Here is a 25,622-nt window from a genome sequence, read left to right as displayed (position 1 = left end):
CAGCTACATTGTGGTGATATTTGTTATTATAATTTTTAATAATTAGAATTTACATTTAAGAATCATTTAATCATAATACTGAAATATGCTCAATACTTCTGTGAATTAGTTACTAGTGATAGCCACAATTTGCAAAGAACAGTGTCTGAGCTACAGGCAAGTTAGGGGTCTTATCCAAGGCCCTCGAATGAGTCAAAGGCAAAGCTGTCATTAAAACTTGCAAGGTCCTTGTTGCCGTGCAGCCATTCCACTCTTAGGACTTACTGGATCTAAGATTTTGAGCAATACAATTTTAGCCCTTTGTACACTCTCCAGTGTGTGCCTGACTTACACATGCACGCGCACCCCCCCACACACACAGACACACGCTTTCTCTGTAGCTATTTCTTGTTCATTCCTAGAATGCTGGGATTCTATTCAACATAAAACATAGCATGAAGAAGAGGACAGACTTATTTCTGAAACTATACAAATTCTCTGTTCTGTGCACAGTCAGATGTATGTGGGTTTAATTCCAATTTGTTAACAACAACAACAAAAACTAGGTAACTTTTATTCTTTCCTTCTGATATGAAAAAAAATGTATGCAGAAAAATATAAAATTTTTAAAATTGTCCACAATGAAAAAGTGAATTCAAGCTGGAGGTAAAGATAATAAATGAGTCTGAATGGGGGAGGGAAGGGACCCTCAGTTTAGGAATGTATCTGCATTGAAGAAGAATCCATTTGAGAAGGACTAAAGAGATTAGACACAATGGGATCCTAATAATGTTTTCTTGTATCTTATGCAGTTATCTTTTATTATATACTGGGGCAAAATAGGAGTCAAATGTCATTTTCTCTTGACTTTGCTCTTGACTTCAAAAGATGCCAGGCAATGGAAAATGCTGTCCAGTGGAATCTGATTTGAAAAAAAGTTAATGAATACAGTTAGGAAAAATGATAAAAATCACTTACCTTAAATGGAAGGAAGAAATGTTAGAAGCAGAAATTTTGTTTGAAGATTTCAGTTTATGCGTACTGGATTTATGATAGAGAAGTGGGGGGTGGGGGGACTGTTTGTTTGTTTTTTTTGTCATCCAGAACAGAAAATCAGTTTTGCCTTACACTAGTTGTCTTCTGAAAGAAAAAGCAGCTCCTTGTTGTAGTCTTTTATTTGGAATAAAAATTCCCAGGTTCCTATCTCTAGGAAAGGGCCTGTGGCGCTGAATAATATTGAGGGACCACAGTCCTGCATGGGAAAAGCTTTTAAACACTCTAAATTAGCATTTTCTCTATTAATTGCAAGTTCCCTGCTTAACACAGTGGTTTATTTAAACACCATTCTTCAGCATCTCATTCTGCCTGTGCTCCTGCTTTCCTACCTTGTATGTATACTTCTCAGCAGCTAGGTACTTTACAGGCTACATACAACTTTACTGGAAGTTGTAGTACTTGGGTTTCCTTTGTGAACCTAGTGATAAGTCCTTCTTAGAAAATCTTGTTTGCCAGCAACACCCACCAGAACCACTGAGAATCATAACTGCACCCACTTGAAAAGGCCAGATATAGAGGAGGTCCAAACATAAGCCTTTACAAGGTGTGGCCACTGATCTTCGAAGAACAGTGAACTTTTTTTGAGTTATCTTTAATGAATTGGCATTAATTAAAAAAAAAAAAAGACAATTGACTATAATTGACACTTCCACAAGCTGTTACATTTTTATCTGCTGTCCAGTGGCACTCAAAGTGACATTCTTTCAGATCTGTTGAAAGCTTCAAAGAATGCGTTTCCATCTGATCCTTAAAACTTGAAAGCCTTCTTATCGGTAGACGTAAGAGACTAATGTGTCGGTAGAAATACAATCTGCTTTTGGAAAGTTAGTTTTGATTTGTTTATACTGCCAAAAGATCAAGCTACAAGTGAGAATCGGTAAGTCCAAAGACCACTGTAATTGCTTCATTCTTGTACTGATGCAGTGGAACAGAAAGCTATGAATCTCTGAGTGGGTTTCTTATTTGATTCTGAAAGATGACTGAGCCAACTCATTTAAAAATAAAACCTACACCCTTTTAAGACAAATGCTTGTCCTAACTTTTTCAAGACTGTGTTTTCTATTTTGCATGTCTATATAATTCCTTCATGTGGTGATGGAGGAAAAAGGGCCTAAAACGTGAAAGAACTTCTTTAATGTGATTTCCAGCAAATTCAAACTAGTGACTGAATTGAGAAAATTGGATGACCGGCTGAATTTTGAATTTTTTCCATGTCTCTGTTTCTGGATGTCATGTGTCTTTCATCCTGACCCTTTTTAGAAGCTTTAAAAACATGCTTGTAAATTCATCATCTTGATCAAACTTAATTTTTATGTGACATCCAACATGTGAAGAGGAATACTTACTTGCTGCTTTTCTGTATTGTCTCTGCAGATTAAATACAAAAAAGAAAAAATGCTGTGCTTTCTCTTCTGTTTGAAGATCAAATTAAGTAATCATATTTAATCGTGATTTGAGAATTGTCACTCCATCCACAGCCTTCAGCAGTGTCTGACTGGAGTGAATCTAGGTATCTTCAAAGATAGCCACTTCAGTGTTGTCAGAAGACAGAGAAGGGCATTAACATCAATCATTTACATCTACAGAACCTATCTGGAAATGGTGTCTGGATCAGCCTGTGGCCACAGTCCTGTTAAAAAGGGAGTAGCTGCTCTGAAATGGGCTATTTTTCATCCTAGTAAATACTTTCAGATCTGAGAAAAAAGGTAGAATTAACTGTTGTTTAGAAATGTGGCATCAAAATACTAAAAGTTTCAGAGAAAAGTAGTTAATTACTTTCGCTTAATAAGCTTCTGGTTTTATGAAAAAGCAAACATTTGCTCACAAATTAAAAGATACAAGTTGGAAAAAGGACTTTCTACTCTTCATAAAAATATAGAAGTTGAATCTTTCTGAAATGAAGGAAAAAATAAAACACTGAGTAACTTTGAAGTGGTACGCAGCACCTTCATAACACTGTTTGCATCAGCAACTGGGAACGTGGTCAAAATATAAATAAAACACACACACACAAAAACCTACCAGGCTATGCAAGTATTCCTCAATCTACTTGAAATTCTTGAATGAGCTTTCGAAGGTCAGTTCCCATCCTTGTACCTGTTTTTCTGGCTACACTGTCTGTCTTAGGTCTTGTAGCAGGATGTCCTTTTGAGCGGGGTCTTTCACTATGTTTTTACTGAGTTGAAAAAGAAGTTCCTGATCTTGACAGGAATTGCTGGTAGATTCTATAGCGAAAGTAATTATCTTTGCTATTCAAGGAGGTGCTTTTGAAGTTTGGGACTAACTCTGTTTTGTCCTGTCTCCACTGTCCAGAAAGACATTGTGAACCACTGCAGCTGGGAACTGCATTTAGAGAAGAGTTTACATTTGTTTTGCAAACTCTTTTTCACTGTTTTGGGCCTTGCGTGGAAAAGTGAATTCACTCTAGGCCTTGGTTGCACAGGCTGTTTCAGGAAACTGTTCTCAAGGATTCCTTTTTTAGATAGGTGGTCATCTGGTTCTTGCCTGTGCTTGCTCTGAGCAGGTATGGGGACCTTCTGATCCCTGCCTACAAAAGCTCTCTTGTCATTGTTATGGCTGGGGATAGATTTTTCTGAACCTGTTTGTGTTGACACCATGACTCCTAACAGTTTACATCTTTATTTTTTTACTTTTTTCTTTAGGTGCCGAAACCTTACGTTTCCTGACAGGCTCCCCGAGGTCAGCATTGTATTCATATTTGTTAATGAAGCACTCTCAGTGATTCTGCGCTCCATCCGTTCTGCTATTGACCGGACTCCTGCTCACCTGCTCAAAGAGATTATTTTAGTGGATGATAACAGTAATAATGGTAAGAGTTGTTGACTGGACTTTTTTCATACAGACTGGATCATACGTAAGAATTCTTGAATTGTGGCTCTGAGTCATGCCATTAGCATTTCAAATAGCGTCAGCATATTTTCTCTCTTCCTCGTCCCACAGCCTGCTGGGCTTTGTCTTTAAATACACACAAGTGGGGCGTGTAAAAAGAGTGTGTACAAAAATAGAATGTGGTTTCTATACATTTGAGGTCCTGGTAAGTAAAATATTAAGTGTAACTAGAGATCAGAGACCTAAGAAAGATATTTTACACTTTGTAGCACTCTAGTGTGCTTTGAAGATAATCTGCTTTCTGTGCTCTTTCTGTTTCAGTTGTGTGCTTCTCTGTGCTTACTCACCTTTTCTCTTTTGTATAAAGCATCTTCCTGTGTTTCTTAAATATCTCCTTTAAATTGCCATTTCCTTCTCTCTCTTTCTCCTACTCTTTCCTTTCCTTTTGGCTGTTTTTAGGCTCTCATTGTCAATGTTTACCTTGCTGCTTTTCTACTGTATGTCTTCAAACAGATTTTACTCTCCCTGGTCTGAAGGACTGGACTTTTCATTTCTGATTGCTTAGTGCTTGCCTAGGTGGCTGTCAGGCCATGCTGGGCGTTATTTATGAGTCTTGTTCTCTGGCAAGGTTACTAATGAAATGTTAATCATCTGTACACAGGATGCTGAAATTATAGAAAGATTTGTCTCTGCTGGGGGGGAGGGTTAATTTTGAACTCCTAAAATACAAGGAGAATCTGAATTTATACTGCCCAAGGAGAATGCTGAGCAAAGGGCTTCTCCTGTCCTTACCATCATTATAGCTGTTACATGATCCCTGTGGCTAGATCCTGGGACTTGCTGCTAGTCACAGTTTTATGTCAGATTTGTATAGAACAAGAATTTAGTAGGAAGCAAATAAATAAGTTCTCCTCTTCAGGCTTTATGTTTCACCACCTCCTCTTCTGCTGGCTATCAATGAAGGAAAAAGTAAAATCCTTACTCCTTAAAGTACGCACAACCCAACAACTTGATTTAAGTTTATGTCAATCTAATTCCAGTCCCAGTGAATAATGGTACATTTAGAATCAACTAAGGCTGACGAAGCTTTTCTTGAAACACCTACTCATGGAACAGTGTGGGTAAATTGGCATGCAGGATTTATGAGTTGTTATTCTTAGTTCGTGGCACAATTTGTGATGTAGCAGTGCAGTGAAGTAAAAGAAAATCATGTGCAACAGCAAACTATGAGGGAAGTTAAAATCACGCATAGGCATGCACACACGCATACACACATGATTCAGAAACACATATACGTGGTTCTCAAAAATCTTGTGAACTGGGGTAGATTTTGTTTCAAAATGTAGTTCAGATGCCATTTGACACATGATTTTACTGATGCACTCTTACTGGCTTTAATTTCCCCCCTTCCCCTCGCTCATGCAATACACGAGTTTGATAGAAAAACTTTTGAAGTACAACTTCAATTAGTAGACTTGGACTCTTGGATGTGTTTGTAAAAATTCATCCCTGCATCTTTCAAACAGGTCCTGTTAATATGCCAAGAGCTGAATGAATTTGGTTGGGTATTGGCGCTGCAGTGCCTGAGGCCTCTGTCCACAGAGGAACTGGCCCCAAGAAAGTCATAGAAGAAGAAAAATAATCTGGCTGAAAAAGGAGTTTTCAAGGGTTTCTAGAGCTTGAATCTGATTTTATAGAAGTTACTGGCAGTTACTCCAGTTAGTAAATTACAGAGCAATGTCAGAAATGTCAGTGTTTCTGAGAGCCTGTCATTATAGCTGCCTAATGCACACACTTCTTGCAGTCCAATCTATGGGCTTGTCAAAATTATTCTTTTCCTTGTTTCTTATCTGAAATGGATAAGAAATCACAGGAACCACCTAATCTTTTAGGAAGACCCATTCAACCACATCTCATATTAGCACCAGTGTTAGTACTGTGCAGTACCATATTTTTATGACTGTACCTTTTATTCAGACTTATCTTTCTTACCTTCCCATGCCCCAAATCCTCGGGTTCCTGACCTTGAACAGGAAGACAGAAATGGACAGGAAGGTAACCTTTGCTTTGGCTGCCTTAGCTTGACGTTATGTGTCATTCTATACAAAATCACATTGTACAGAACAATACTTAGTCTCCTAGAAAACGTCAGGTCCATCCAGGATTTTCTGCTGCTCCTCTAACCCCTTTTGTGGTGTCTCTTCCCTGCAGTAGCAAATTAGATTCCTACAGTCCTCTTTATCCCATAATATATGCTGAGGATCTGGTAATAGGCATCCTTTTGGAGAGGATGGATGGTAGGTAGGAAAGGGAGCAATTCTAAAAATGATTTATAGGCTTTTCTATTATTAGTTTAAATCTTAAAATATTCATTTCAGAATGTACTTTTGCTTTTACAATATTCTATTTTCAATTTTTTTTCTCCCTTCTAGCATCACTGAAACTAATCCTTTATATTTAGTGTCATTCTTCCTTTTTTGTTGTTGTTAGTGGCTCTTTAGCTTGTGAATGCTGCTGCCTGTAAGATAACTGAGTTAGTCTGGGTTTCCCTATATTGTTACCTGAGGGGGTAAAAGCTTCATTTGTGCTTGCATCTGGCTCCAGACTCTTCCTCTCGTAGAGGCCTGACAGAAGCCTAATCATAAGCAATACGTTTGCTTTCAAACTTTTGGTGGAGGTGACAATCTCCATAACTTGCTATAAGATTTTTTTCAGTGATGCCACAGCCATGGATCTTACAGGTGGGAGATGTTACAGTACAGGAAGTGACTAGATAAACTTCAGTCAGGGGAAGAGTGCAGATGAACATGTTTTTTATTGAGTCTCGTGTGCTATTTGATTGGATTCACCTCGCATATTTAATTAAAATCAAAGTAAATACAATGACTGGTACTACCAGAGGGTACCTGTATTGCCTACTTCCAAGGGTAAAGTGGTATTGGGGTTTAAACTGGTGTAAATTCTTGCTGTGGGACAAATTCCTTATCTATTTATGAACACCCAAATTTTTTCCAATTTCAGTTAATCTAGCCTTCTGTGACTTTCAGAGAAGAGCAATGGCAGAACTGGTTGCTTCTTAAAATTCCATCAGACTGTTTTCAGAAACAGTATATTCAAGTGTGTGGCCAAAGTCCGTACCTTTGTCTTGATGTATTTAAGTTACAATATTTTATTTCATGCGCTTCAGGGCATGTCAAGCAAATTGTCTATGACTTTTTCTAAACCTTAGTGCAGTTATTTAAGTTCCTAATTATGATTCAGGAGACCTCAATTAATCTCTTTGTGAAGCTTCCCCTTTTTTAAAATAAATGTTTCAAGTTAGCAAATTGTGAAAATGCCAGCCTGTGCCATTTAAAAGCAGAAAATAGGTTTAACAGATCCCCAAATTTTGATCCTTTATTTTAATAAAGCAGTTCACATGTCTTATTGTATGCATTTCACTATACCATCTTTTCCTATGGGATTCTGATAAGCATAACATTAAAATGTTTTATATATGCTGTCAGGCACATTGCTATTAATATTTATTTTAATTGAAGGTTAAAAAATTAAAAGTGAATCAGTGACTGCTCATTTGCTTTAAAACAAGACCAAGAAATTCATTTAAAAAAACCCCAAACAACCATATATCAGCGTTTTTCATTCTGGTCTGAGTTGTACTGATGTAAACTAGAGTAACTTCACTGATTTAGGCTGTCTTACTGTAGTTTGTGCTGTATTTCAGATCAGAATCTTTCCCGTTCTCCTCAGGAATGCTGTTTGCCTTTCAGAGGTAATGTGCTCCTTAGTTTATAACTTGGCAATAGAAATATTTATTCATTTTGATTTAGAAGTGGCACAGATTTCCAGCTGGTTCAGTGGAATTGAGGAGAGGGTTTTGCAAAGATGAGGCATTAAAACACCTTTAAGTGACCCTCTCCAAGACTGCTGAGGGTTAACTAGTCCTCCGAAATATATTTAGAAAAAGCATTTCCTGAGCTGGAAACTACAGGAGCAGTGTTTTGCTCACACTGTTGCTTGTTCCATCCTGCCCTATGGGAAGAGGGTGGTGACCTTCTTTGCCAGTGGAATACTGTCTTGGCTTTTGCATCTTTTTGCTGGCATTGAGCTCTTCTGCATTGTCAAGAACCTCTTGATGATATTTTCAGCTGATTAGAAATCTATCTTAAAAAGTCACTGTGAGCTATGGTGTGCTCAGCTTTGTGGCGTGGCAGTGTGCATTAGTGTGTCCAGGGTATTTATTACAAAATTTAATATTATAGCAATAATTATCTTTACGGCAATTTTTCATGTTAAAATTCATAATGAATGTTGCAGTAGGCTCAGATTTCATAAGGTTTCTTGCTTTTTCTTTGAATCATTACTTATGAATGAAATGTTCTAACATGTTCAGTTTAATAATTCTCATTCTTTGCCCAGAGATTTCCAGTAACACTGCTATTAAATTGCAGTAAGAATGCTGGATATCATAGGATGCTAATTTTATGACTTGCAGTGTTGGAGAGAATACAGAGTGGGTCACATGCAACTGTGTTACCTTTGAGGGATTTGCGACATTGTCCTCAAAATACTGAATAAAAAAAGCTTTTCAAAAAGCACCCAGAACCAGCGTTTTCATTAGAAACCTGTGTTTCTTTGTTAGTTATCTTTTAAGAGATATTTGAGAATAGGAGATTGTCTAAATTATTTTCTTTACGTAAGTAGTGATCAATAAATGACAAAAGTACCATCCAAATGCATGCTAAATTTCCTGTTATAGCATAACTTGAAGACAGCTTACCTGCAGACCGGACAAAATTGAGTGTTGATTTTACAAACCCGTTAATAACAGTCTTCTGGGGAAGTATTTAGGGATTGCTGTCCTTCTATTTGGCTTCTTGTTCAAGCAAGGGGAAAGTTTTTTCTCCTACCTCTCAACCCCAGCAAAATGTGAGGGCAAATAAAAACATCTTAAAAACAAGGAAAAATCAAACTTTATTCATCCTTGCATTCAGTTTGGGGTTTGTGCATTGTGAAGGCTTTGCTTTATCTATATAGATTCATTCCTCCCATTCAGTAAAGGCCTTGATTCTGAAATCATTATTATTGCACAGTTAGACTTTACAGAAGCAAACTTTGTGGTGGTGGTAGCAAAGATTTACATGAGAGAGGGCTGTGTAATGCTAGTAGGAGTCAGGTGCTAAAAAACATGTGTTTTATGTATAGACAAGGAAATCTGTCTTCTTTGTAGACCTGAAAACAGATTTTGGCATTGTTACAAAGTATGCGTTTTACTTGGATAGTAGCATTTTGCACTAAGACTTGAATAAGTGAAGTAAGACAATTCTTTGAGCAACTGTTTACTACTACATATTCTGTGCTGATGCTAGGACTGCAGTGAGGTGTGTCTTGGCTTGTGTGCCAGCTACTATGGATGAATCTGAAAATATGTAAGAAGAAAATAACCAGAAGCAAAATGTAGTCCCGTGACCAGATGTTTCAGAAGGCAGGGTAAGTTAGGAGATTGCAGCAGACTGAGGAATGTTGGTCTTGTTCTGAGGTGGGAGGGGGTGGAATATGTTCGCACTTTTGTTCATATCCGAACGATGATTGGCCATACAGCTCTAACTTCTTGTGGAAAAAATTAAGAACCACTAATCTAAACAGACTGTGAGATAAATATAAGCATGGCAGATCCTAAAGACAAAGTCCTGGAGTGGCTCTAAACTGTTCTCTCCTCTTACTTGTCAGTCATTGCCATTATTGTATTCAGTTCCATCTTCAAAGGGAAGAGGATTTAAAGTAGGCATAGAAAAAGATGTAGTAGCTGATAAGCGCGTGAAAACCTGCTTCTGTGTTTGAAGATAACAATGAAATTACATGCAAGGAAGTATAGCACATCCAGAGGAAGTGAGCAGTAAAGCAGAAAAGAGAGGAGTGCCACAGAGGAAGAATGCTGTCCCAACCATTCCTGCCCATCTTCTGCTTTGATTCATCAGTCTTCACCCCTTTTTCTCCTCCCATGTTCACATCGTTTCCTTCATTCTTTTTTCATCTAATGGTGATCCGTACCCTTGCTCTTTGTTCCCTCAGTCTGCTTTCCTTTTCTTCATTCCACCGTGGCAGTCCACTCTTTTTCAGATGTTCCTTTCCTCATGCCCATTCCATACACCTGATCCTTCTTTATATTAGCTTGTGTCCTTCAGTTAGGTTCTCCATTTTCCATACTCTCAAACTTCTGTGCACCTACTCCTCTTACCTTCTCCTCACCTCAATATCTACCCCTCTTTTTAACAGCCTACTCCATTTTTCCCATCTCATCATTCAACTCACCCTGGCCTTTAGACCCATTAATTAAACTTCTGCCTGACTCTTCCATCCATGCCTTCTTCCTTCTCCCAACAGTATTCTCTCCTTCCTTTGTGGCATATTTTTCTCATTCTTCTGTCTTTCCCCTTTTTCTCTCTTAACTCCTCCTGTTCAGACATGTTTTTTCTATTTTCTTTTGTTGGTCTAACATAAGGTAAGAAACACAAGTTATCTTTTAAATGAACTTTCTTGAAGTTTACCTTTTCTTCCTAACCCAAACATACTTTTCTTAAAAAGAGGAATAAATAAAAAGACAACTTTCATAAAATTAGTGCTGAGTTCCTAACTTATATTCCTGATGAAACTTCCTGCCAGAGCTGATAATTTCAAACACTTTAACTTCCCTGTGGTAGAATCTGGAAATTGTTGATATACTGCAGGGCCCAAGACATGATAAGAGGTTTAACTGAAGAAGTATTTAAGGATATTTAAATAATCACCAAAGGATAAGAAGCTGTTTACAAAAATACGTGAATGAATTAGAATTATGTGTTCACCCCATATGGCTTCACAAAGGCACATGTATAGGCAATGTTAGGTGTTTTAAAGACATTGTGAAATTATTGTAAGTCTAATGTTCAAGTGCAGAGCTTTTTATAAGAAGATACTTGAATTGATTTGTGGACAAAAAATTCAGTTAATGGTGACTTTTCTTTTGGCATACTAATAGTTTATGTAATCAGCTTTTTCTGTACATTTGCTTGGGATTTAATTTTTGAAAGTGTTCTCCAAGCATGCTGGATGAAGAAACTTTAAATTACAGGTTTCATGCGAACAGTTCACAAGCACTTGATTTCATTTGTTCACTGTTAGCTATTTGTGGCATCAGTACTCAAATGGTGCTTTCTTCTTGCAATAGAAGAGTAACATATTTTGAATAACATAGTTCAAGTAACAATTTGGGAAGCTTTTGGGTTATACAAACATTCTCATGAATAGTTCTTGGTATTTGAATATTCATAAATTGTGAAATGTGGAAAAAAAAGATAAACTGTGCTGTAAATATAGTCATGAGTATTATATATATATATAAATTCAGCTCTATTTAAAACTTTGTGGGAACAGTAATGAAACTAAGATATAAAAGCTAAAATTTCCATTTCTGATTATTAATATGGGAAAAATGAAGACTTATAAGTTCATCTGGGAGAGTGTGAAAATTTCTCCCTTTTTTTCCTCACCCAGTTTCCCTGGCAAAGATGCTGTCTTTTTTTTTTTTTTTTTTTTCCTGTGCCTTCATTGCCAGAGTCCTTATGAACACCACTTACTGGAAGTCTTTTTCTAGAGTCTGGGTAGAGAGAAATATAGATGCAAGTTCATATGAAGATATAGGTCATATATTAAAAACTCTCCCTTGATTATCTCTGTGATCTTCACAAATGTCTAGAAATCTTTCAGTATTTCGAGCAAGTTCTGCAACCAGCTTCATAACTACGGGGCAAATTTTGCTCTCCTGACAGTCTGATAGGCCAAGACTTCTGGTTGGAGGACTTGTGTGGAGCTGTATTCCCATAAGCCTCCTGCTGTGCCTCTATGGCATTCTGTAAAAGTTGCAAATAGCATTAATGTTTTATGAAGCTCAAAAAAATACCATATACCTAATTGAATTATGATAAAGTCTTACAAGGCCTGAAGATATTTATGTGGCTAAACACACGGTCCCTCAGTTTTACATGCTATGGAATGATTATAACCCATGACCTATTGCCCTCATCTCAGTCCTGGTTTGTGTGCACAAAGTAGAAAGAAAAAATGATCTTCTAGAAAGGAAAACAAGTTGACAACTCTTTTGTTTGCCAAAAGATTTCATAGATAAACAATGATTTTTAATAATTATATTTTTTATTTTTTTATTGCCATCAGGGAGTCCAATGTGTTAGTGTTTGGGACTAGAAGTTTTCCTGGCTTGCACTATTCTTAATTATTGCATGAGCAAGTAGTTTAAAACATTTTCTTGTAACATACTTCTCATTTGAAATGCTTATGATTACTTTTCAGTGATATTTGTGCCCTTGAAACTTCTTTGTGCCTTTGACAATCAGATTTAAACATGCAAATGAAACTGTGTAGCATTGGGTTCTGGTTTTGTGTTCTCTCCTCAGGTAACTCACAGTTTGCAAAGAAATGGATCTTCTATTTTCCCTTTTCTCGCGCACACTAATAAATAAAGCTTAAGGAATGCTGTGGCAAAAATAATATGACTGTGTATATGATTTGTATCATGCATACAGAATCTTATGTATTTAGAGTAATCCTGATGTATGACAAAACGCATTCCATAACTAGCATTATTTTCTATGGTGCTGCACAACATTGCATATAAGAACAAGAACTGATTGAGAATATGAAGGCAAGACAACTTCTGGAATGCCTTTTGTCCAAGATGGATTCTTGCTGAGACCACGCAATTGTTGTCTCGGTGAACGCTGTCTCCCAGATGCAGGAAGCTGGAGAACTGCTAGATACTGAAGGTTCCCATTGAGCTCGGAACAAATCTTACTGCAGCTGAACTTGGAGCATTTGTCCGACTTTAGAAAAGGGATTTGAGGAAAGCTTTTTCACTAAAAGTTGAGCAGAGAGGTTAGGAATTCATGGTTGTCTTTAGATATACAGAACCTAAGACATCTCTAGCAAACTAGAGGGATTGAGAGATGCAAGAAGGAAGAATGCAGTATGCAGAAGCAAGGAAACATGCTTTTGTTTGAAGAGATTCACACAGGTTATCTTGCTTTTTTGTCTAGATTCACATTACTAGTGCTATCTAAAATAAGCAGTGGTTGAGTTTTAAAATTTTCATCTAGTTTGTCTCTTTGCTTCAGCAATTGTCTTCCAGAAGAGAAGAATAGCAGAAAATAATGAAGTTACAGGAAACCTCAACTGCTTGGAAAAGGAGCATCCAAGCCCTGTGAATATGTGGACAAAGATGACATTACACTAGAATGATCACTTAGATCATAGAAAGAGAGGCATGTCAGATGAAATAAGGGAATTCTACATTTTGAATTTTATACTATGAGCCTGAAGAGATCAGTTGTTATACAGTGGCATAGCAGTACTGTACAGGTTGCCTGATACTCAGTTGACTCTGAAATGCAGCAGTGATTTATACAGCTCCATCTGCACTTTCACAGATCCCTCTTCTCTTGACTTCTCATTTGAAATCTGAATAAGTGACTCTCCTAGTGTATGCACCAGTAGGAGCTCCAGAAAGAGTTCCATGGAAGGAAATATTAGTAATTCATATCTTTGAAAATACATTATGAAGACTGTGAAGTGCTTTGTGTTCTTCTCGCAGAAAATCCTACAACGAACTGGAATACTCTACAAAGCTTCCGGAATCATGCAGGCCTGGTCAGTTCAGCAAATCCAGTTTAAGGCAGTCAAAATTACCATTTTATTGCACACTAAAATTGGATTTTCTGTTGGCTATGTAGATGTACACTCACAGTCCCTGGGGTGAGAATAGTATAATAATTGCAGTGTTCAAGCTTCCATCACAAACAGCTCTTTCTAAGTTGTGGTGTGTTGGCTTTTTCAAAATGATGCTGAGATTTAACTGCTTCTGTCAACACTCCATCTTTATTAAACCCTGTCTAAAGCTTTGGGGTTTTGTTTTTAGTTTAAGGGCTGATCTTAAAAGGTGTTGATTGCCTCCTAGGACTTCCTTGTTCATTAATAGGTCACATTCTATGGTGTGAAGTAGCTTCTTTCTAGTGACATAGAAAAATATTATCCATAAAGTTGTATAACTAGTCCAGAAAGTGTTACCACAAAATGAGAAGGATCCCTCAGTGATGTTAGGTCAGTAGAGAAGCTCACATAACCCACCTCCTTGAATTAAACATGGCTTGCCATTAAAAGAAAGAGGTATATCCCAAAGCAGATGTAACTAGAACCTCTCTGATCCTGTCAGCTCTCATCAGAAGTTTCAGCTCCTTTCTGAGGGACTGGCCTAAGGAGACTACCAGGAAGATGAGTGCAAAACTAAGCCTAAGTCACTTTTAGAGATGCATAATTCTGACTGTGTGCTCAGTGCAGGTTAGCCATGCCCAATATTTGTTCTTTTCAGCACCCTTTTAGTAAAGCTCAAAATTAAGAAAACTGGTCTTTTAAAATATATAAAAAGAAAAACCTCAGGGGAGATGAGTTAATAAAATGGTTTGTTAAACTAACCTTCATTTTATGGGCCTAAAATAGGAACATTGAAAGCTATGACTTAGTTACAGTAAAATGGAAAAATAGTCTAATGGGTGAATGGCTTTCCTTATAATGGAAAGTGCCCTAGAAAAATATGCACATCGCATCAGAATGTATCAAACTGAGCCTAATCAACTGTGGACTGCTGCAAAATAGCTCAGTCAGCTTAGGGTTTTGGTCAGGAAGAAAGAATGTAGAGGAATTATTTAGTAGAACTGCAAAAGGTGGTGCATGTTCAGTAGGTCATTTGACTACAGAAAGTTCAGTGTTTAAGAAGTTTTGATCTAGTTAAGAATTGGGTTGCTTAAAGGAACATTGAAAAAAATGTCAGTTTCTTCCAATGTGCGTAAATTGAGTTATAGCACTAGGATGTGAATTTCACCACATTTAGTAACATTAAATGTTAGAAACCTTGTCTTCTCTGCTGTAAATCAGGAGTAATGCTGTAGGAGTTAAGTTACTTGAAAGTGAGAGAAGCATCTAGATCTCTTCAATTGTACAAAAAACCAGAAGCTTAGTATTTTATTTCAGAGTCCGCTGGCTTCTATCATCATCTTTGAACGAATGCGGATCAAACGGAAGAATGGTCAGAATCATAATTAAAAAAAAAAAGCTTATAAATTGTGGATTGGTAGTTACTGAAAAATTAAGCAATGTTAAAAAAAAAAAAAAAAAAAGTCCTCTCTTCAGATGAAGCAATCCTTTTTGGAATCTGTTGCATAATTGACTAAAATATCTAGACATAACGTTGTTATGTATTTTTAATAGCCTTGTCAGAGAAGTCCAGTGTGTGCAGGTGGACCTATGTTATCTGCAAAATGTGGAGGTTCACATAATACTTGTATGACACTGACAGAGCCTCTGTGAGAACAACTACTGTATCTTTCAAAGGTGTGTGTAAGCCTGCTGCTCCAAAGGGAAAGGATAGTGCAGCCACTGGGGCACTAGCCTACAGAGGTACGGCTGCTTTACTAATAGTCATGCCCATTCTCAGACTGTTGGTAGGGAGGGGAGGTTGCAGCATTTAAGTGAGAACAGTGATGCATTTGGTTCTGGTTTAGCTGTCCTAAGTGAGAGGTAGAGCCCACCTCCTTTGAGGCTTGTAGCTTCTGGCTCTTCTCTGTGACTTTTGAAAAAGAGTAAATACATTAGAAAATAAAGGCAATAAACTTATCTGGTGCTTTGAAAATTATTTGTACATATTTCAGTACCATCGTGTTCTGTCATTACTTGTTTTTTGTCACTTCAGTATTCTGTTCATCCTACAAAAGCTATCAAAAATGCAAGAACCACCAGTGTCCCCTATGTGGGGAATCAGGGCACCTGTCTTCATCTAAACTTATAGAGCAGGAACTTTATATCAAAGAAACATGCTTCACTCATAGTAGCTGCAATATTAGACTAGGTCCATCTAGCCTAATACTCTGGTTCTAACAGTGGCCACATTGATATCTAGGTAAGGTAAAAGGGCAGGGCAATCATGTAGTGATGCTTCAGCAGAACGCTCTTCCAGCAATGTACAGGGTTGGACTTTCTGAGCTTTAGTTGGTGTCTATTTAATTCCGAGTGAATTTCTCCTTCTTTAAGTCCAGTTGTCTCTTGAACTCGTGCCTGTTGTTGTCATCCTCAACATCCAAAAGTAAAAGAATGCCACAGCTCAGCAGAATGCTCTTGAAGAGCCACCCCCTCCTGTTTGTTTTGAATGACCAATTCCTCTTCATCTGCCTGTTCTATTTGGATTTTGTGATTGATTTCCATTACAGTCAATGCCAACCAAGTTACAAAGAACCATGTGTATTCAGCAATCAGAACATTTGATATATGTGAGGATTTAAAATAATCTGGAAAAAAGTCAGAGCTCATGTTTATATAAAGTTTGTTACAAGTGCCTGAGCAGAAATGTGAAGGAGAATAATTGTCCCTTGTGTTCTCCAGTATGGGCTACCTGTATCATGCACTTTATAGGGTTTGTGACTACAGGAATCAATAATGGTATCTGCCATCTATGATACCTTGGGTCTTCCTTTGTTCCACTCCGTTCTTTGGCCAGCCTTCTTGAAAGCCATGTTGGAGAGGAGGGAGGGCAAGAAGGAGACAGAAAAGATGTAATTTCTACTGACCTAAAACAAAAGCAATTTACTTACAATTCCTTCCTTCTGAAGCAAAAGGAAAGTTGGATTAAAATGGTGTTTTAATGTATTTGTGCGTTTCTGGCTAAGTCCCGATTTGCATTTAGTGAGGTAGAACAAGTCTTAAAAGTCACTGATGAAACAATTATGCTGTAAGCTCAGAAAAGAAGATTCTACAGGTGATAAAGAGTGAGTTTGCTACCATGTGCTCTTAGTATGCCAGGAAGCCTCCAGGTAGTTGCTGTTAGAGTGTATTGCCCTCCCTGGAGAAGGTGTTACAGAACTCATAGGGGGAAGTAATGTTCTCTGCCTACATTCCTCAATTTAATGTGGCTATCGAGCATAACTTAATCTTTTATCTTATAAGAGGGAAATAAAGGCAAAAATGGGTAAATGGGAATAGAATTGTTTATGTCTCTTTAAGTTGAGGATCTCTTCAATGTTTTTACAAAGATTTGACAAAGTAATTATGTAAGTGCTTAAGGTGGTGATGATGACATTTTACAAGGGAAAAAAGCATTCCAGGTTAAGTCAAGCAGGGTTGGATCAACCCTGGATAAACTGTCGTGGTATGTTCAAGGACATGGTTCCTTTTAATGAAAAACATGAGATTTTCCCATTGATAAATCTGTTCTGAATGGGGAAAAAAATACAAAAATGATACGAACATGGACATTAGAGTTTCCTACAACATGGAAAAGGCAAAGAACAGGTTGGGCACCTCTCAACTCTCTCTCACTTGGTCTAAGTAAAGCTTGGTTACTGTGCTGGTGGGTTTTATTAGAAAAAAAAAAATTCCTCAGAGACATTTTAGAAGTTACAAAACAGATGATCAAAAGAAAAAAGTTTTGGGGAGGTGCAAGAAGAATACATTTAAAGGATACTATAAAAGGTCACTATTAAATAATTTCCAAGTTTTTCTTAATCAAGTCTCGAATGCCTCTGCTGGCCTCAGAATTTGCCAAGTGCAAGCAGAAGTGTGACAGGCTGTCAAAGGCTGAGCTTTTAATTATATTTCCTCTCTTCCTGTGTCTCTACAACATACAAACACTCAAATCAGACATAAATCTTCGCAGTTTTAACCAGAGATTTTACAGATGACAAACTGTCAGCTGAAGTGTGGCAAGATTGAGCTGGTTGCACATCGTAGTGAATCTATACAGGTCAGAATCAAAACCACACAAACCATTTGCATAGCTTATGCCTAAAACCACATCTAAATTTTAATTTGAGTTTAGGTTCTGGAAGGCTCTTGACTAGTGCAAAAAAGCTGTACAAGTCTAAGGAGAGAGTATGCCTTAGGACCTTGTTTAACCGGAGAGATGCAGCAATGGCTTCCTGGGACTGGATTATGAAACTTATCAAAGTAACATGCCAAGCTCTGGTGATGCTGAAGTATTCATTAACTTCTCACAGGAAAAGTGGAGAGTGGTGAAAAGGAGGAAAAAAGTAACCTTACCACACATGGAAAGAGAGAGTTTAGAGGCTCGGTAAAACTAGTTTTACTATGTTGCTTGAGTATTAAGGAGATTTTAAAATTTGTTTGGGGTTAGTATTAAGGGGTATTGAATCACGACATAGTGCTCTAACAAGACCTGAGAAACGTAAGGGAGAATGAATGCAGAATAGTGGAGTAGTCTAGGTGATGATCACGCTCTCATTAAAGATACCTTGGAAGATTAAGTAGCCTCCAGAGAAAGATGAAAGAGACTCTGATCTCTAATGTGCTGGTTGTGCCACTTCTCGGTAGCTCTTCAGCTCTCATAAGAGCCAGCATACAGTTTTATCAAAAACTATCTCTTGTCGAGAGAGAAGAGAGCTTGGGAAACTCTCTTATTGTAGCCAGTTGTGGACTGTGTGGTACAGCAGCCTATCAGTGAAATAACTACTACATTTTACTGGCTCTCTACTTGTGTGATAGTCTGCATACTCATGTTAACTGATTCTCACTGGAAGTAACTGGTTCTCACTGACAAATGAAAAGGGGAAAAAAATCCTCATTTTTTTGATTTTTCTATTTCAAGAGTTAACTGGCAGATCTGACTTCTGTCATTTGCACTGTTTTTAATTTACAGTATATGAAGACTGTCATGTTTTTAGTGCAGTACTTTCAATTCCACTACCATAGCATGAGAATCATTTCTTACTTCCTCATACTTATGATTTTAAGCTATATTTATTATTTCACGTTTGCATTAAATATAGAAAATTCTGACTATGTTTACAGAAATTCTGCTCATAACATAGTGTTTACACAGTCATAAAAAGTATGATTAAATTTACAAGATACATTCAGTGGGAAATATTTTTAGTATGTTAACAGAAAAACTTATATTTTACATTGGAGATGTATGCCTGAATACTGAAAAGGTTAAATATTTGGAAAGTTTGAACATAATCACTGAAGTAATTTTTAATAAAACCAATTGAAAACTTACCATGACTATAACTTTGAAAAGAAGTATTGACTAAGTGAATTTGTTTCCAGAAATAATTGCATTTTGGTCAGAAAATGATTTGGGGGGAATTGTTTGTTTCTTTTTCTCTTTTTCCTGCCTTTTTTTTTTTTTTTTTTGTCTTAAACTATAATGTTTTCTGTTTCTGTCATCTTCAGAATCGAAATGCCGATTTGGTACTTTGATTCTGGAACTTTTTGTTGTTCAGTAGGTGATCAGCAAAACATGAAAGATAGTAAAAATTTTTAAAAGTGTGAGGAAAACAGGAGACAAAATGCCATGTCCATTTTTGTTTCAGCTTTAGAAAACTGAATAAAAATGCTTTCTGTGTAATAGAAAAAAAAAACAAGGAACCCAAAACAGTTCTTTGGAATGCAGGTAGTACTAAAAATGACTGAAATATGAAGCTGTTAGCTCTGCATTTACTTGTGATGTTACAATCAATTAGGACTTAAATTGGGGGGCTGCATTAACAGGAACTGATGAATTAATTGGAAATCATACTTTCTTTTCATGACAAACATCTTCAGTAATCAAGAACAAGGGAAATGAATAAGGTTGAACATGCAGATAGGATGAGCAGATCTTTCTCTCACTGGAATGTTTGTCGCTTGATGCTCTCTCTGCCATTACAACAAGTCCATGTAAATTAGGTTTCTTGGTCTTATATTCATGATAACAGGTAAACACTGGGAATAAATTTGAAATGACAACTGAGATTTACACTTAGCCACCAACTACATAGTACAGCCTAAGCTGAGCAGCAATCGATTCAGTCACGTAGATGAAGGAAACAAGTGCATCAGCCACCGGACAAAAATACAAACTGGTTTCTTTTCTAATGAATTGAAGTAACTGTGACTTCCGTATACATTCCAGTTGAGAGTGTCATTATGCCCAGAAATAGTGTAACAAACTAAAGTAAAAAAGGTTATTTTTTAAATAAGTTTTTTAAGAAGTGGAAGAAAAAGATTGAAACCTTTAGAAGGTGAGACAAGAATATGAAGCAAGCTTCTTCAGTTGTAGCGCAGCAGGGAACTTCAGGGACTGAGAGCAGGATTGCTTAGAGCAAAAGAGAAATGGAGAACTGATTTATGAAAGAACCACTTATAGGTAGTGTGTGTAAATCAATGAGGAAAACAGCTTCGATAAATTAACTTTTTGTGTATGCATTCCAGTTGTTTGGTTGAATGTTGCACAAGAAATTTACTTATAAAATGGAAGCAAAAAGAAAATGAACAGATTATTGAGCTATATTGGCACTAGTGTCTTCACTTTTCTTTAATGCTGTATGAGAACATTATTCTGCATTTCAAATAATCTTCAGTACATGCATGTTTCTACTCACTAAACTTTTGAGAGATTGCAGATGAATGAGCATTGAGCAGATGAACTATTTGACTCGTGCTCTTTTTTCTTGCTAATCTTTCCTTGAGGTTTTTTAGCCTGTGGTGTATCATTCACCCCCTACTGTAAAGCTCATATAGGGTATTTTCTTGAAAAATGTGAAGCTCTCAGCTAGTCTAGCTAACTTTTCCACTTTGGCATTATAGCAGTAGTGGGCATGATTTATTTAATCCAGAACAAAGAGCACTTCCTTTATACCAGATATTGCCTGACTTCGCAAATCTGTATGCTGGAGGCGGATTTTAATTCCAGTAAATTCCAGTCCACACTCAAAAACTTTTTGTCACAGTAGGTAACTTTGGATATCGGAGCCAAGTATTATGCTGGCTTAACTTCACCAATGTACCCATCTCCTCCTGAGCTAAGGAGATCTCTGTTTCTGTTAGCAATATTTAAAGGTTGCTATCAGTGTGAAAATTGCATTTTGTCTTTGCAGTATGTGTCCATTACAGCAGGACTTCCTGTGATTTATATAACTGGCTGTGATATGGCAAAGGTGTTTTCTCTGCTTTTGTATTTTCTTTTTAAAGTCTGATTGCACTTTAAATATTACATAGTTACCTGTGTAACTGGTTATCTGCTCAATAGTTTTTGACTGAAAAGGCCCATGGAAACATCAGTAAGTATAAAATAAATATGTTCCTGTTTTTAAGGGATTCTTTGAAAAATGGTGGGGCATCCTATGCCAATTTTGGATGATTTGCTTAAAGATACTGCTGAAATTGAGGGCTAAACTCTGCATGCATTATCCTGTTAATAGCAAAATCCTTGTTGACATACGCTTCATCCCAAGGGCTTAGTATCATCCTAAAAGGAACTTGACTAGAGACTGTTGAGAAGTCCACAATTAATTATATAGAATAAAAACCAAGTTTTGAAGGGAGCTTTGAATGGATTCTTGGCCTGATGCTTTTTCATTTCTGAAAATTCCACTGTAGGTATTTTGCATTAATTGTAAGAGTAAATGCATAGCTATGTAATGTTTCTGTGTTTCTTAAGTAGTAAGAGGCATCACCTACCTATGTTCTGCCTAGTTTTCTATCGGAAAAATTTATTCAGATTTCTCCATAAATAGTCTGTAACACTTACTTTAAATATAATTCTGATTCCAACTGTTCATCTATCCCAGGAAATACAAATTTACAAAGCTTCTGTGGGTGAGTTGCCCAGTGAGTGAAGTAGGTGCACAGGAGTATTCAGGACTCCGTACATGCCATCCCCAGAGCAGGAGGACAAGGAGTGCTAGAGCGTGGATTTGCATCTCACGCACTGTCTGGAATAGGGGAGCCTTTCCAGGGCAGGAAGGAGGGATAACATGTAACTGTTGTGGCCTAGCATAAATTTCTGCCCTTCTCTCTAGGAAACAGCGGCCTCCCCAATGTACGCCGAATCACAGTTCCCCTCAGGAAGGCTTGCTCAGGTCTGTCCCTAGAGTAGGCTTCCAAGCTCTTCAAAGTGTTTCTATGGCATTTCTGTCAGTGAACTCCTTTGCTATTATTCTGTGCCGTTCATGGCACGGATGCCAAAAGTGTGAATGCGTCTGTTCAAGACCATCTCACTTAAAAATGACTCTCTTTTTGAGAAGTAGCTAACCATTTTAACTGTCCTCTTTTGTTTAGTAGGAAACCCTCATCATAAAATCCAACTAATTACTCATGGCCAATTGTTTCTAATTGTCATAAATTTTAAGCCAGGTTTAGTTGCAGTGATTTATATTAGTTTATGAGACATCATACAGAAAGAATGAGGTACTCCTTGGAAAAGGCGCTATTTAATGTCAGACTGGCAGTTAGACTCTGTGTGAGCAATAATGGACTAGATCCCATTCTCCTTATTGCCATTACCTTAAATAAGAATGTTGACCTTGTATGGTACCATAAGTCATAAATAAGGGCATTAATGTCACTGCTTCCGTAAAGAGTGCCAATTTACCACAGATTTGCTCCATAATATGTATATACTTAAAAAAAAAAAAAAAAAGGCAATTAAAAAATCCAAGGGACTATAAGTACTGTGAAAAGTGCCTGCAGTCTTTATTAGACAAGCCACAAATTCTTGTCACCCTATCCTTTTTAACATTTAATAACCAAAGGATTTCTATACATGTAAGGAAAATCAGTGCAAATAACTGCGTAGATAGACTTTTTTTGTAAGGCTGATAAGGTAGATAAGTTTCATTGTTAGCTGATTTTAGAAAATCTTAATTTTTAGGCACTACAAAGTGTCATCCCCTGAATCAGTTACGTCTGTGATTTGATTTGACATATTTGATTTTTTTCTTAAGACTTAAAAGAGGATTTACTCTTCTTTTGTTGAAATTGATAGCTTTGTATCTAACTCCCTCCATTCTCCTGCAGTTTAGTATTTGAAGGTTTTTTTTTGGTTTTGTACAAATGGTTTGGCAGTGAGCAAATTTGGACTGTTTTTCTGTGTTCTGTATAAAAGCTGTTTTTTAAATGTTACTGATGAATATGTAGCATTTAGAGCCAGCTATCCATCTTGCCAAATTGTTAAAGCTATCATCCTCCTACAGGGCTGCTGGTGTGACTATTCAATATTGCTCGTGGGAGGATACTACATTTTCCAGTGGACTTCTGTTCAAAAAAAGATCTTCCAGCTTGGCAGTGGGAGATAATGCTTTCCGTCATTCCATTTCCCCCTGTCTAAGGGTGATCATGAAATACCAACCCTAAATGTTAAGTTACTGCAATGAGTTTTCTCTTCTGAAAAAAGTTACTATTCATGAATGGAAAAAAGTGATTGTTAGTGTAGAGTTCCTCTTGGTCTTCAGATTTATGAGGAGAAAACATTTCTGTGAGTGGGGAGTTGTGAAAGGAGTTTCAAATCTTTTAATTTTTTTGTCTTATGGTTATACCAGTGAAAGAACTATGTCTTAGGCTTATGGTTCTTATAAGTAATTAGTTTGAGGCAAGTTATTTTCATGTTTTCAAACACGGATACCTAAATTTAATCACCCTAGATTTTGAGTATCACACATTTTAACTACACCAAACAACATACTAATGTGAACTGTTAATATATTTGTCTTTACTCTGTGTGCTTCAGCTCATCCTTCTATAAAGAGCAGGTGACAATATTTACTGAATGAGCCTAAGAAAAGACCAGGCAAGCATCTGTTAGGATTAATTTAGATATAGTCCCCCCTGTGTTGGGGGAGGAAGGAGGACTAGAAGCTCTAAGTCCATTCAGTGCTGTTCTCTTTGATTCTGTATTGGTTAAGCTATTTTTGATCTTTAAATGGAAGAGTTCTAAAATGCAAATTATAAAGGCTGAGTGATTAGTCAATATTTGGATTTTCAGGGCAGGGATTTCATATTCTAACAAGCTTGTTATAGTTACTGGCCCTCACAAAAATATCTCAGGAGCTGTTCTCCCTGTTGAAAGGAAGGTGGGAATGTTGCAACCATTGGTAGAAAGTTCTGAGTGCATTTGGTGGATTTATTTCTATTCTAATACAAATAATTTCTGATATCAAAAGTTTCTGAAGCTAGACAAGTATGGAAAAATTAGACCCTTTGAAAGGCCTTAGGCAGTGTCATGAATATTTCTCTGCTAGCAGACAGAGTTGGAGATATCTGTAGTGTCTCAGATATGGCAGTGTTCAAAAGGGTTGGTATACATTGCCTTTTGTCTCACTAGCAATTTTTTGTGAGACTGACTTTTAAACAGAGATCACTGTTTATAAAAGAAAAACAATCAATAAAACTCTGCAATCCATTTGAATTGCATATTGAGAGTATATGTATAAGAGATCACAGCTTGTTCTTTGCTTAACAGCCTTTCCCTCCAGAAAGACCACCATATCCCTTCTCGTTTGTTCTTTTCACTGAGGATTGGCAAACAAACAATTGCAAAACTCAGTTGCTTTAGCAAACTGTTACTGTTGGAAGACTTGTGTGAAACAGAACAACTTCAGCTTGATTGGTATTTATTAACTGATGTATGTAGTTTTAAAGAGGAAGGGGTTTATAATTTTAGTCACTGTTATGCTGAGTTGCGTAAACATTAGTAGACCACAGACTCTTTCCCATTATCTCAGTACTGATGAAACCACTCATTCTGCTGAATGCTGTCATGTTTAGTCTGTGAAGATCTGTGAAAATCAGAAAACTTTTACTCAGTCACCTAAACTTGGACTTAGGAGCAAAACTTCAGGCACCCATTGCTAAAAACTTGACTCTACAGCCTCAGAAATGTGCCTTTAGGTCCTTGGCAAGATTTTACTTTGTCTATGAGCTTGAAAATAAGTTTTTTTTTTTCTTGGTTCTAGTGGCATTACAGCTTGTTGTGGTTAGCTCACAGAAATGTTCAGGGGATAAATTACATGCCTCCTAATTCCTATATTGTTCTCAGACCTTGTGCTTCATGTTGTCTTTTGTTCTATGGCTGCTTCTCATTTTATCAGAAGATAGGCATGCATTGAAAGAAATTAATCTGTTCTCTTCAAAGCAGATATGAAACTCTAACATCAGTAAAAATTATTTGAAGTGACTGGAAATTTAAGTCAGAAGTATAAAGGTAGAAGTTAATCAAATTTTGACTGCGTTTTTGCATGTGGACATAACCTTTTCCCAGCTATGATCCCAGCTGAACCTCACTGCCTGTACTTGCTTAGTTCAGATGCTGGATAGTTCTCACCAAAGCTAGTGTTGCTGTTGTAATTCACAGCAGAGGTGTCATATCTGGTGGCCAGATTCTAAGGAGTTGCAAAATTCCCATTGACTTAACTTCAGCTAAAAAAATAAAGCTCCAGAGCCATGTCTCATATGACTAAAATGTTGTTATTAAAAATACATGTGCGAAGAGAATGTTTAGTAGCATGTTATGAATGAGGTATTGGCATGAAAAATTAAAATGATACTGCACTTCTCAAGGAAATGGACCTGAGATAGTTGTGTATGAACCAACTCGGGTATCTTTATAGTTTGGCGCAGGATCTGGGTAAGTAAAATCAGCCCAAGAGTGTGCCCAGCCAACAGACACCACGGTCTACTCTCTGCATGAAGTTCTCTTAACATCTTTAAGTGGATCTGAGGTCTAAGTCTACACCTGTAGGGTGTACTGCATGACCTGGGCCCAGGATAGCTAAACATTTGTTTGACATTCCAGGATGAAGACCATAGCGGACAGGTCCTTTCCTCAGGCATTACACAGCTTTCTTCCAGACCTGTAAAGTGCA

General features: G+C 37.1%; 1 protein-coding gene across 11 annotated transcripts in view; it reads left to right on the top strand.

Moving 5' to 3' along the window:
- Positions 1–25,622, top strand: part of GALNT18 (polypeptide N-acetylgalactosaminyltransferase 18) — a 251,104-nt gene that overhangs the window by 127,986 nt on the left and 97,496 nt on the right. For 10 of the 11 annotated variants that reach the window (XR_010884078.1, XR_001294744.1, XR_001294745.1 and 7 more), the window contains 2 exons: positions 3,699–3,865; positions 7,610–7,657. Coding sequence is in view for 6 of the 11 variants with exons in the window: in XM_013957884.2 (XP_013813338.1) it covers positions 3,699–3,865; positions 7,610–7,657 (215 nt within the window). In the remaining 5 variants the exon portion in view is untranslated. The remainder of the gene's footprint in view (positions 1–3,698; positions 3,866–7,609; positions 7,658–25,622) is intronic. The other variant, XM_013957886.2, reaches the window with a different exon arrangement.

The sequence above is a fragment of the Apteryx mantelli genome, chromosome 4 (genome assembly GCF_036417845.1).
Source record: "Apteryx mantelli isolate bAptMan1 chromosome 4, bAptMan1.hap1, whole genome shotgun sequence".
Lineage (NCBI taxonomy): Eukaryota > Metazoa > Chordata > Aves > Apterygiformes > Apterygidae > Apteryx > Apteryx mantelli.
Note: the sequence above shows the minus strand (reverse complement) of the source record. Positions and strands in the feature narration are given on the sequence as shown.